The sequence below is a fragment of the Rattus norvegicus genome, chromosome 4 (assembly GCF_021556685.1).
Source record: "Rattus norvegicus strain SHRSP/BbbUtx chromosome 4, alternate assembly SHRSP_T2T, whole genome shotgun sequence".
Classification (NCBI taxonomy): Eukaryota; Metazoa; Chordata; class Mammalia; order Rodentia; family Muridae; genus Rattus; species Rattus norvegicus.
In genome coordinates this window covers 157,455,602-157,469,440 of record NC_141537.1, presented here as the reverse complement: position 1 = coordinate 157,469,440, position 13,839 = coordinate 157,455,602, and the positions used below count along the sequence as shown (strand labels likewise).

The 13,839-nt window shown below is 40.0% G+C and overlaps 1 protein-coding gene and 1 pseudogene across 6 annotated transcripts in view; both read left to right on the top strand.

The window, feature by feature from the left end:
* The first annotated feature begins 874 nt into the window (after positions 1-874).
* LOC147995051 (uncharacterized) lies at positions 875-1,692 on the top strand (annotated as a pseudogene).
* Positions 1,693-8,393: 6,701 nt separating this feature from the next.
* The window catches only part of Mug6 (murinoglobulin 6), an 86,838-nt gene continuing 81,392 nt past the window's right edge, over positions 8,394-13,839 (top strand). For 2 of the 6 annotated variants that reach the window (XM_087656980.1, XM_087656982.1), the window contains exons 1-4: positions 8,409-8,675; positions 9,827-10,010; positions 10,750-10,909; positions 11,017-11,088. Coding sequence is in view for 4 of the 6 variants with exons in the window: in XM_087656979.1 (XP_087513105.1) it covers positions 8,590-8,675; positions 9,827-10,010; positions 10,750-10,909; positions 11,017-11,069 (483 nt within the window). In the remaining 2 variants the exon portion in view is untranslated. 6 annotated transcript variants of the gene reach the window in all.

Below are 13,839 nucleotides of genomic sequence, written 5' to 3'. Positions count from 1 at the left end.
ATTTGTTGGTCCAGGCTCTCTCTCTTTTTTTTTTTCTTTTCTTTTTTTCGGAGCTGGGGTCCGAACCCAGAGCCTTGCGCTTGCTAGGCAAGTGCTCTACCACTGAGCTAAATCCCCAACCCCCAGGCTCTCTTTCTTAGGGGAGACTATATCACATCTTTCTATCTTGTCCCTATATTGATCTCTTCATGTTTTGTAACATTCTGAATTTATCATCACGCCAACAGATTAGCAGTGGGAAGGCAGCAAGTGCTTCATATTTGATAACCTCCTATCAATTCTGATGTCTGAGAAAAACTTCTTTCAGGATTGTGAGCACTCTGGAGATCAAGTTTGCCTCATAGCCCTTAGGGTTCCAATGGATTCTAACTTGTCTCTTCTGTGTCTCACATTTTAATAATTTATGTCTTCTGAGTGATTAATGGCAAGTGTTTGTCCTATCAAATTTGCAGGTTTTTGTTTCTGTGACCTTTGTTTCACCTTCTATGTGTTTGCTTGTTTCCAGCTCTGATATTTCTTATGCTTTGCATAACTGCTTTGGGGCTTGGGTTGGGTTTTTGTTGTTCTTAATCTCTGAACACAAGGTGCATCATTAGGATGCTTGAGATATGTGTGATGTTCATGATATAGACACTGAGCACTTAGTTCCATTTCCAGCAACCACATGGTGGCTCACAACCTCTTCTTGCGTGTCTGATGACAGCCACAGTGTACCTATATATATTAAATAAATGTTTGAAAAGAAAAGAAGCCTAACAGCACAGAAACTGAGAGCCATAAACTTGTCTTTAGGCCTGCTATGCTTTTTGTTTTTGTTTTTGTTTTTGTTTTTGTTTTTTACTTCTAGCATCTTGTAGTGGTGTAATTCCCCACATATTGGTGGAGGATAACGGAGGTGGAATTTCCATGCCTGGATTTCTGTGATGCAAATTCGCCACCAGAATTCAAAGAAAGACATTCAAGGTGGTCCATGTCCACCATTTTGAATGCTATGTGTTTCTTGAGCTATACGCCAATGGATACACAATAATGGGAAGAATAAATAAACTTAATGATGCCCTGGCAATTGTTAAAAAAGATATCTTCTACCAGAAAAAAGTAGTCGTTACATTCTTGGGGTAATAGGATTTTTCAAAAGATCCATTCAAACATGGTTTTGCATGTCTCCTAACCCTCCCTCTTTCCCTTAATGGGGAGATGGAGTTAGCCTTCCCTGCCCACATTCATGGCTTCTGAGAATAACAAAGGACAGGAGGTAAATGAAGCCAAAAAGTAGCAAGGGTTCCTATAGGTCCAGATCACCTTATTTATATAACACACTAGATATCAGCTCACCTTGGAATTCTGACCCACAGGAGAATCTTGTGGATGCATACAGCATTTATCTCATATAGTGACACATCCAAAGACCCCCTCTCCTACCTGGAGGACAGCACTCCTGATCTGAACTAAACCCCACATGAAAAGAGTGTGGAAGTTGAGACTGAGGAGAGTGGGAGCACTAAGTGCCATGCAATCCCAGAAACACAGGATGGTATTGATGTGACTGATATCATCCACACAACTGGAGACATGAATGAAACTGACCTACAGTTCAGTGAGAGAACATGTACTAATATAGGAAAGGAGTCCCACAGCAGCAGCTGGAGCTCACTCTCATCCCTCCCTTGTTGGGCCACTGCAGAGGCATAGGTGTGCCTGTGCTCTGGCATAGGTGAGTTATGATCCATCTAGGAGGTCAATGTCTAAGAAAATAAATTTATGAGAAATGTTTGAGATGCAAAGATGTTTTAAAGTTGGTAAAGATCTATAAAGTTAAAATGTATAAAGTTGGCGAATGCAAGTTAAAGGTGTTACAAAGTCTAAGAAGATGTTTAAATGTATATAAATGCAAATTATTGAGATGTAAGAAATGATTTAATAAAAAATGGGAAACTTTTCATATTGCTCCTCCGTGCTATTGTTATTTCAGAGTTTAAAGTTTTAGCATTGATCAGTGGAGTTCTGATAAGCTAATGGAACACTGGCAATTTGCAATTCAGCCACAAGCTCGGGGTTTTAATTTCCCTTGGGTTGTTTTCTAAATATAACTTAAAGATATAGCTTCTCATCATGGTAAAAACTCTCTTTAATCTGTGTATCTAGCCCTCTGGAAAGACAAAAAGGTCTTCTGTACTTTTTAACCCAAGCCTATAGCTTTTACTAAGTTTCAAAGGCATGAGTCTACTCCTGTTGTTTAATGAATGCCTGTTAACTATATTTCTAAAATATGGACTCAATACAATGGTAAATACTAATGTATATCCTTTTGTAAACTAAAGTTCACATAAGCTTCAGAGAATCAATGTCCTAAGACTTGTACCACCTGTCACAGACCAAATGGACTCCAGATAAGTACACTGCCTGCTCTGATCCAACCCAGTAGGTGGCCCCATATATAATTCATATAAACTAGCATGTATCACACAAGTTAGAAATTATATACATTGAAGCATGCATGTATTTATGTAAATTATCAACATTAAATATAAATTATACAAGTTAAATATGAATGATATATTTAGCATTGTGCATGTTACTATATATAGTAAATGTAGATTATTTGCATTAAATTTTAATTATATACTTTAAACGAAAAATACATTTATTAAATACATTTCATATATGTTAAAATATGTGTTAAATGTGTAAGTTAATATCTATATAATGTACATAATTTCACATGTCCTCCGGGACAGGGAATTATTGATCATGCCTGTGGAGCTCTAAAAATCAGTTATGAATAAATATAAAAGAGGAAGTTGTATATTCCTTCACCACAAAATTTTATTTTGAATTTCCTGACCTTGGATACCAAGGGAATCCCCGCTGCTCTGTGTCAATGGTCGCCCTGCAGCTGGCACACTCATGCCCAGGTGAAATGGACGTATCCACCTGCTAGCATGTGGCATGGTCCTGATATGGCGTTGATATGGAAGTGGACATATTGGTCTTTCTTCACAGGATGCTGAAGGAGCAGTAGTGCATAGTGATTGGTGAGACATGTTGACGCTGGCACAGAGAAGGAGGGTGGCCTTGATTTTGCTGGGTGCCCTGAAGATGGCGACAGGGAAGGTGTATTGGACAAATGTTCCTGACCCACCCTTGCTACATCCTTCTGTGTGATCAAGGCCAGACGTGCTTGTGCTATCTAATAATACTCAGCTGTTAGGGTTTCCTTGGTCTGAGAGTAAAATGCATTTCAAATTAATGAATGATACTGCTGTGGGTCAGGGGCTCCCTATTTGTTTTACTAGAAATAGTATCACTGCTGGATGTGTCTCTGTGTACCCTAAGACTTAGAAGAAGACTACAGTGCAAACCATTAAGATGGGAATGCCTATATCTCAGACTGGACAAGCTGTCTTGCCTCGGGCTTTTAGACATCGTAGGACAGAAAACACAGAGACTGTGGAACCAGCCTCTGAAAAATCAAAGGGAGAAGTTGGTAAAATGACCCTCCTCTATCCTTTAATGTGACCAGTTATTGTGACTCAAGCATGGACTGGTCTAGAAATCAACACAATACTGGACAAAAGGAAATGACAGTGGGCATTTGGAGGGCTGGTTCTGGATATTTTCATAGATAGCTGCCTTGTATGATGTTATGTTTGCTGTGGATAAAAATGGAACAGGTTTGTGGATTGATGTAAATGTAACATCCTCCATCACCCTCACCTACTTTTATTAATTGTTACCTTGGCTGTAGGCTCTGATAATGAATTAAATATTTCTTGTTTTAATTGTCTTTTGTCTAATTGTCTTTCTGTCCTGTATGACTGTCAATCTGTAATGGTAAAACCAGCTTTTATTATGATTCCTGGCAATCTTTATCTTGGTATTTTGAAAAAGGCTTACAGTTTTATAAGAATTAGATCATGCTATGGCAAGGAGCAAACATATGATTGCAATGATCATTGCCAGTATTGTTTTTCTCATAACACTGATAGCTAGTGCTGCTAAGAGGTACAAACATCTACTTTGGTTAATCATCTTGCCAAAAATGTAACCAATGCCCTGAGCATACAAGAGGATTTGGATAGATGGTTAGAACAAAGAATTGACATAGTATATGATATAATTCAGATCATGGGAGATGAGGTATAAGGAATGAAATTCAGAAGCCATTTGGAATGTCATACTCAATATCTCTGGATTTGTATAACTCCACAAATGTATAATGACAGGTAGCATAACCAGACAAGAGTAAAAAGACACACTCAGGGTATTTGGCATAACACTAATAGTTCTTTAGTTTTGTTAGCCCTGCATAATGAGGTTGCAAGTTTAAGTCTTTGCCTTTTGATGCTGTTAGAGTCGCAGATGATATTCTGAAAGAATTACAGGCCATTTTTCCTTCATGGTCCTTGTTTACATCTCTTATTGGGTGTAACAGGCTTTGTTTTGTGTCCTGGTCTTTGGAGAGGAATCATCAGAGCTTTTACAGATGTCAAAGAAGAATTACATAAATTAAAGCTCCAATATCTTCCCTAGCAGAAGTTGGTAGTCAAAGACAGGTAAGATCATCTTAGAAACTTCCTCAACGTAAGACAGGCCAGGAATACAAGATTATTCGTATCCCAATGACAGGTAAGGGCTGTGTTTCCAGATGGCAACCTAAGACAGGCACAAATTTCTGCTCCAGGACTGATAAAGTGCCTCTTATTTATAAAAAATATGGCTAAGATTCTCTCAGAGATGGATCAACCTAAGACAGGGCATGAATGCTAGAATTCATGTACCAATGACAGTTAAGGTCCATATCTCTTGAGGGAATGCCTAAGACAGGCACAGACTTTCTGTGCCAATAGCTGAGACAGTTTTGACTTGCATAGATTAAAAAGGGGGGGTATGTGAGGAACACTTCCGGAGTTAGCTTTGACTGACTTGCTCATAATAATCATAAACGAGTCTACAGACATCTGCCTTTGTTTTAAATTAAGACATGCATAAATTATGCCCTGCCAAGTTCCTTCATTTAGGCAAACATCCTTGAGAAATTGTCTTTGCCTGAAGGAAATGGCCTTAGTGAATCATACATACTATGTGTCATAAACTCATCATGTAATGATGAGGCCATTGTTTATCTTCCTAGAATTGGTCATGATTTGTGTTGTTTCCCTTTAAAAGACACTGAGAAAGTGTACTTGCTCCCTGGCATAGTATTAACAAATGGCCCTCCCAATGCTGTCTCTTACAACTTCTTTCTGATTTTCTTATAATCATCCTTATTTGCCCAGTCCTGGATTTCTCGTTGACTACTAACTGGCTGCTGCAACTCTGAATATCAGCAAGTGGTGTCATGTGGAGTCTTTCAGATTAGGAGTCTGTTGTGTTTACCTTACTAACTTTTAGACATGGAGCAGCATTCTGAGGAAAGGCAGCCTAGTTGACAGGAAATGCAGGGGCGTAATCTGTGCAAATCACTCAACCTCCTTCTGTTTCAGTCTTCTTGTGGTAGAAGATGAGTTTCTGAAGACTAGACTTAATGTAACTCCAACATATTTGAGCTTTTTCTTCAGAGAGCATGATGTGGTCAATGGGAATATGGTCATTTGTGTCAGATTATCAGTTCGTGTGGAATTTACATCCTTGGTTACATCTTACACCTATAGCCATGACCAAGTCGATATAGCTGTCTGCTCCACTCAGCCCTCATTACAGTCATAGTGCAGTAGGTCATCATAATACAGGTTTGAATCTTGGTTCTGTGATACCCTGGACCCTGCGATACCCTTACACTTTCCACTTATTGATGAGGTCCATTCCTTCTGTCATTATAATCTATTGCCATGTCAAAATATCATGATCAAGGGAATTTGTAAGAGAAATCATTAAATTTTGAGTCTCTCAATCAAGAAAATTAGAGTCTGCAATCCTTACTGAGGAGAACATGGCAACAAGCCGACAGGTATGAGTCTAAAAGAGTGCTGAGAGCTCATCTCTAAGAGAAGACTGACTTCCAGGCAGGTAGGAAGTGGGCCCATGCCCACAGTTACACATCTACTCCAACAGGGCCATACCTTCTAATAGTGCCTTTCCCTGGACTGAGCATATGTAAACCATCACACCTCCTCAAGACAAAGTTTACCTAGTTTTATGAAATATGAGAGAAATTAATCCCTGATAAATGAGGTCACAAGAGCAACTATGAATGCTGTCCATTTAACTAGGTTACTTCTCTTGAACACCTCCCGGGCACAAAGTTTCTTATGCTATGATGCTATCACTTCACCCTCGATATGTTCATCCCTGTGTCCATTTCAGACAGAATATCCACCCTAGATACTAAAGACACAACTTTTAATGCTTGTCTCCCTCATTTCCCTGTATTCTAAATTGACTAGAAATTGATAATAACCCATGGTGCTCCTTAGTTTGCAGACATTCATTAGTCATACACTCTAGACAATGCAGAAACCATGTTCTACCACTAGCTTGTCCTGCATCTTGTACAGAGCTGCAAAGAACACTGGCCATAGCACTGAGTTTATGAGCCAAATACTCTGTGGATTAATTTAGGCTCATGAGAGAAGACATGCATTAAGAATCTAGCCAACAAAACTGTCCTTGTGTTATGGATGAGAGCTCACTACAGAAAAGCTGCTGCAAACTTAAGGACATGAACTTAGAAGTAGTAATGATTTAAAAGCCTTGCATGGCAGTGTTGTGCCTATAATCCCCCTTCTATGGAGTTAGAAGGAGACAGATCCCTTGGGATTCCTGTGTAAGATGGTCTAAGATAATTTATAACTTTCAGCATCAAGAAAAGTGTCTCAATAAGCAAGGTAAAAATGACACAAGGCCTCTGTCCCATATAAGTGCTGTCAGAGGCAAGCAAGTTTGTTTACAGGAGTGAAAACACGTGGTTTGTTATCTTACACAAACAAATCAGGTAATTCGAAGTATAATTCTCAGCCTTCTTGGAAAGTCATCTGTCCTTGGGCAAGTGGGCTCACAGGTTAGAGGCAATTTTTTTGTAGTAATTTTAAACTTTTAAACATAATATTCACAATCGCACAGTATTCTATTTTTTTCTGATAGTTTTTGTTTGTCTTCAGTATGTCTAGGAAATATGTGTCTCTTGATCAACATACCTTAGACATAACCGATATTTTTAAGTTAATATACAAAGCTACCTCATGTATTTTTCCCATTTTTGTTTTTGTTTCTTGTATTAGGATCTTCACATATAACTTGAAGCACTAAAATGTACAATAAGTCTTAATGAATGTCGTCTTTCTCCCATACCTGGGTGTATCTGACTCTCATAGTAAGTGTGAGAGACCAGACCAACTCCGGCTTGGGTTCAGGCTTCTTCTTAGAGAACCTGGCCTAAGGTTGAACTCAAGTTAACCAGCAAGCCTGCATCTAGCACTAGTTTCCTATTGATTAATTTTCGTTCAGAGGACCATCAATGAAATACATAAGTTTTGTGTTGCTTTTCCTTTCCATATCTCTGTGAAAGCTCTAGATGTCCTGGACTGGCTTTGTAGACCAGGCTCTCCTCTGGAACTCATATAGATATTCCTGCTTCTGCCTCCTGAGTTTTGGGGCTAAAGGCGTGCACCAGCCTGCCAGGCCCAACTTTTTTCATCCCTTACATGCTTCCATTACATTCCCTTCTAGCATGTTCTTTCTTTCTACTCAGTGTCTCAACATTAAAGTTGATTCAGCTTATGCTATGCCTCCCTCTCAAGCCAGTGTCATGAGATCTTTGCAAAAATAAACAGCCCTGTGACCTAGACTGGATATTCTAATGTGGATTCCAACTCCTACCTTAATAACCTTCCAAAGGAACCAAGCTTCGTCAGAAATACTGAAACTTCAACAATTGACACAATCACCTGTAGTTGCACAGGTTATACTTGGCCTCCTACTAAACCGCAGAGATAGAAGATCAGGTTTGTTGACTTCTGTTCTAACAAAGATTTAGGAACAGTGACTTGTAACAGGGGAGTTTTTGAGCTTGCCCAGTATCCACAGTCCCCTTTTTATACACAGGACCCAGAAAAGTAGATACTTGAATGACCAGAGCCAGTAGAACTTAAATCTCTCCAACCTGGACCACTGTAGTGACTCTCAAATGAGAAAGGACAGAAATGGAGATGACACATCCCAGAGCGTGCTACTAGATTCTAAGTGAGTAGAAGAGAGTGAGGTGGCAAATGTCACACAATCATAGCAGAGCCACCCATGGAGAAGACTTACTGGTCATTAAGAAGAGAAAGTCTGCTCTAATTCAGACTAAGCAAATTCTGTGGCCTTGACCCTTTACCAACACTGTCCACAGATTCCCTGGCACCTTTCCTGCGACTGTTGTAATTTATTTGAGTTGTGCTCTGGCCACCACTGAACACAGTGACATTCACAGAGAACAAACATTCTGTTTTGCTATTTGAACACCTTGGGCAGAGTGTTCTGTTTAGAGAGAGGACTTATAAATAAGCCACTGTGGATTGGAGGACTCTGGAAACGGTGTTAAGGAAGAGGATAGCATAAGCCCTGTCCGCTTGTCTTCCTGTTGTCCTATCCTCCTGTCCTTCCACGATGTGGAAGAACAGAGAGGCTCACCTGTGCCTTTTTTCAGTTCTTCTTGCCCTCCTGCCTTCTGCTTCCTTGTTCAATGGAAACTCGTGAGTACCACCAAGGCCCTCTTCCACATCATCCCTCCTCTAATCAAGAACTATCCATTTCCATTCACAGTCCCTTCCCCTAAAAACCTCCTGAAATTCTTTTTGCTTTTTAATTAACAATTATATATATTTTATCATTACATGATTCTAGGTGATCTTTTTTCCAACTGTAAAGCAACCACTGTTACTAAACTGAGGTGTGCTGTCATTTAGAATAGTATTCCTCTTATTACTGAACTGTTAGTATCTCAAATCCTAATCGTCAGTGACATTCTCAGGGGTTGAAACTATTTAAGCACTTTGAAAATAAGCATTTAAATGGGTGGTATCCTTGGTTGGAAATGTGTAGCCTATGGTTTAACCTTGAGATAGATTTACCTGACTGGCACATCAGAACCCTGTGGATGTTTGTGTCCTAAAACAATACTCTTGTTAGGATCAAAGACTTTGGATTAAACTACCAGTAGAACTTCTTATTTGATGGCCAAAATAACCATATAATTAGGATTATATTGCTGAGTGACTTATTTGATCAGAAAAATAAATTTAAGGTGGTAAAAATAAAAAGCAAGCTAGTGATATTTTTTGTATACTGTGATATAGCAATGACTGGCTAGGTTTTGGGGGGCAAAAATCTCTAATTATAGGAAAAGGTAGAGAATGATTCCTAAAGATAGCCTTTGGCACTTGCTCAAGTGTAACATAGGTGAATTATACAAGTTTGAATTTCACAGTCACATTATAAATCATCAGTTAAAAAGTACTCCAAAATAAAAACCGGGTATTGAGTTATTTTTATGGACTAAAAATGTTAATGAAAAAATCATGATAAATTTCTATGAAAATAACAATTATTCCTCCCGGATTTCCATTTAAAAAAATAGAAACTTTCTAGAACTTGCATGCTGGTTGCTTAGTGAAGGGAGTACACGCCATTCAAACCTGCCCTGGCAGGTATCACTGCTGCAGCCGATGATTGACAAGCTAATAGTTGTCTTTCCACTCTGCTGTGTGGCAAACTGTGACACTGCCACACTGTCAACCTGACATCTCAGACTGTTGAAACATGAATGGTAATGGTGACTGTGATGAAACTCCAGTTATAGACAATGACATCTGTCGTCAGCTGTGCGGAACCCCTTCCTTTCCAGGAAGTATATGGTGCTGGTCCCGTCCCAGCTCTACACCGACACCCCTGAGAAAATCTGCCTGCATCTATACCATCTGAATGAGACAGTGACTGTGACAGCTTCCTTGATATCTCAAAGGGGAACGAGAAAACTGTTCGATGAGCTTGTGGTTGACAAGGACTTGTTCCACTGTCTTTCCTTCACTGTGAGTACTAAGTACCCGTCCTGATTTGTTTACATACTTATGCACATGCGTGTGAGTATGTACATACAATACCCATACATGTTTCCAAAAAAAGGTTAATCTAAAAATATATCTGTGAACTCAAAACAATAGGAATTTAGAGCATTTATCCAAAAAACAAATAGAATACATCATCTCACCCCGAACTGAGAAGGTTCAATACTTGTCCCATTCAATTCCCTCAAAAAAGCCCACATCCCAGAGAAAGAAAGGGTTCTCCAGTTCATAGCACTTCCTGGTGCTGAGTTAGTAAACTTTCAAACAGCACTGATAAAATTAGGACCACAGCTCCTATGCATAATCCTGAGATCCTGAATAAGGGCTGGGTTTCTTCTTCAGGACCTCTCTTCAAGACATAATTCCTATCACCATTAAAACATTACCATTCTCTCTACCTCAGTTTGAGAGTTAGAGCTAAGTTTCTCTCATGTCTTAGAGTTAATTTTCAATGAAGATTATATTTACTCTGTAAAGATGACTGTGTTTTTGTTGTTCACATAAACTCCCACTGACATACAGAAAATGCTTTTTCTTTTCATCCCTTTCTTTTCCTGACAATTTTTCCCTCCATGTAATACTTAAAGAGAAACTGATGGAGCCTCCACCTCTTTCCTGGGAGGTGGAAGGAGAAAAGGTTAATGAGGTAATGTAAGAAAGGCAGAGGGAGATGGTGAAGGGTCTGTGTTCCTGTCGTTCTCAGATCCCTAGATTGCCCTCTTCTGAAGAGGAGGAGTCACTCGACATCAACATAGAAGGGGCAAAGCATAAATTCAGCAAAAGGCGTGTGGTGCTTGTGAAGAACAAAGAAAGTGTTGTCTTTGTCCAGACTGATAAGCCCGTGTACAAGCCAGGACAGTCAGGTATGAAGCTCCACGGTGGGCAAAGGAATTAATACACCAACCTAAACATGGTGTGAAGAAGGCCTGGGTCTGTGGACCTCACTAGAAAATTCTTTCACTTTTTCCAGTTAAATTTCGGATTGTCTCTATGGATAAAAATCTACACCCCCTGAATGAGTTGGTGAGTTTTTTACACGTGGGTATTGGTTGGTTCTTCAAGACAAAATGTCAGAGCAATATTCTAATTTCCAGTTCCTTCTGGGACATGAGTTAGCCTTTTTTTTCTATTCTGTTCTTTTGCCTATTTATACCCCTTACTCTTTTACCTTTGGCTTCCTTATATGTGACTGTTCTTCTTTGGACTCCATTACTGGATAAGTATCTCTGGGTTTTCTTCATACTCTGTGGAGACTTATACTGTATAGAACCTTTTAGGTTTTTCAGTCATTTCTTTTGCAGATTCTGTTACTTTGTGCCATCCCTCAGAAATCCATTCCTAGTGTAATAGGGATATTTCCCACACAGTCTCCATTATTTTTATAACCTCGTATTTAACACTTTGGGTCTTCCCTAGATGGACTCTTCTAAGAATAAAATTGCATTTCAGTCTCTTGTGCTCTGTGCTTAGGCAAGTTGTGTGTATCTGTGTTAAATACTCTCTCCTATGAATAGAAGGGTCTCTGATGAGGGATGAGGGATGCTTTAATCTAGAAACATAAAGATAAATCAGCAACAGTTGGCTTAATACTGCATCCTCTAGCAGCACAATGATAGTGTGTTCTCCCTTGGGGCCTATGATACATCAAGCTCATGATTCCAAGTGTGTGGGTTTCATCTTGCATAGTGGGACTTAAGTCTAGAAGTTGGTTACTTCCTTGACATTTGTGCTACTATTGCACCAGTGGGTATGTCTTACCTGGACAGTGGTTCTCATAGTTTATAGGCTTCATAACTGTATGAGGCTGCTTGTTATCTTCCCCCTCTGATACTATGCATCACACCTTCCCACTGCATTCATCACCATAGGGGTGATGAATCCCGTCTGTACCAGCTTTATGTAGGGTATGATATCCTAAATTGGACATATAAATCCCCTCCTCACCTCCCAAGACACCGGGATTATTTGTGTCATGAGGAAAGTAAAACCGTAAGAGGCAGAGGTGAATCCTGTTAGATCCAGAATGCATGCAAGGGAACAATCCCTAACACAGCCTGGCGGCTGCACATATGAACTTACAGTTGCATTAGCATACACAAGCATATGCAGAACACTGCCATGGAGAGGGGAGATGGACACGAAGTCCAACCCCTAGCTGAGGAGTTCTTGTTAGGACAGCTACTGGGAGAAAGTCAGTTATCTTTACTAGGATAGACCCTGCTAAGTCAACCATCCTTCAGTGGAAGTCCACATGTCCAAGAATAAATGTGCATGCAGCACAAATTGGACTTAATGGATAGAGAAAAAGGAGAGAACACTAATCAGGTACATAGGGAAGGGCGGTAGATCTGGAAGGGGTGAATATCATCAGAAAATACTGTAAAAAGTCTCAAAGAAATACTTAAAAATTAAACAAAATGTCAATCCACTTTTACTTACTTTCTCCTTTACAAATAGCAAATTACAATAGACATCATTTTTTGGAGATTCTAAAAATTCTACTTATCCCAATAATCTGTTGTATAATTTTTTTTATTAACTTGAGCATTTCTTATATACACTTCGAGTGTTATTCCCTTTCCTGGTTTCCGGGCAAACATCCCCCTAATCCCTCCCCCTCCCCTTCTTTATGGGTGTTCCCCTCCCCATCCTCCCCCTTGCCACCCTCCCCCTAGCAATCTAGTTCACTGGGGGTTCAGTCTTAGCAGGACCCAGGGCTTCCCCTTCCACTGGTGCTCTTACTAGGATATTCATTGCTTCCTATGAGGTCAGAGTCCAGGGTCAGTCCATGTATAGTCTTTAGGTAGTGGCTTAGTCCCTGGAAGCTCTGGTTGCTTGGCATTGTTGTACATATGGGGTCTCGAGCCCCTTCAAACTCTTCCAGTTCTTTCTCTGATTCCTTCAACGGGGGTCCTCTTCTCAGTTCAGTGGTTTGCTGCTGGCATTCACCTCTGTATTTGCTGTATTCTGGCTGTGTCTCTCAGGAGCGATCTACATCCGGCTTCTGTCGGCCTGCACTTCTTTGCTTCATCCATCTTGTCTAATTGGATGGCTGTATATGTATGGGTCACATGTAGGGCAGGCTCTGAATGGGTGTTCCTTCTGTGTCTGTTTTAATCTTTGCCTCTCTATTCCCTGCCAAGGGTATTCTTGTTCCCCTTTTAAAGAAGGAGTGAAGCATTCACATTTTGATCATCCGTCTTGAGTTTCATGTGTTCTATGCATCTAGGGTAATTCAAGCATTTGGGCTAATAGCCACTTATCAATGAGTGCATACCATGTGTGTTTTTCTGTGATTGGGTTACCTTACTCAGGATGATATTTTCCAGTTCCAACCATTTGCCTATGAATTTCATAGAGTCATTGTTTTTGATAGCTGAGTAATATTCCATTGTGTAGATGTACCACTTTTTCTGTATCCATTCCTCTGTTGAAGGGCGTCTGGGTCCTTTCCAGCTTCTGTCTATTATAAATAAGGCTGCGATGAACATAGTGGAGCACGTGTCTTTTTTATATGTTGGGGCATCTTTTGGGTGTATGCTCAAGAGAGGTATAGCTGGATCCTCAGGCAGTTCAATGTCCAATTTTCTGAGGAACCTCCAGACTGATTTCCAGAATGGTTGTACCAGTCTGCAATCCCACCAACAATGGAGACGTGCTCCTCTTTCTCCACATCCTCGCCAGCATCTGCTGTCACCTGAGCTTTTGATCTTAGCCATTCTCAGTGGTGTGAGGTGAAACCTCTGGGTTGTTTTGATTTGCATTTCCCTTATGACTAAAGATGTTGAACATT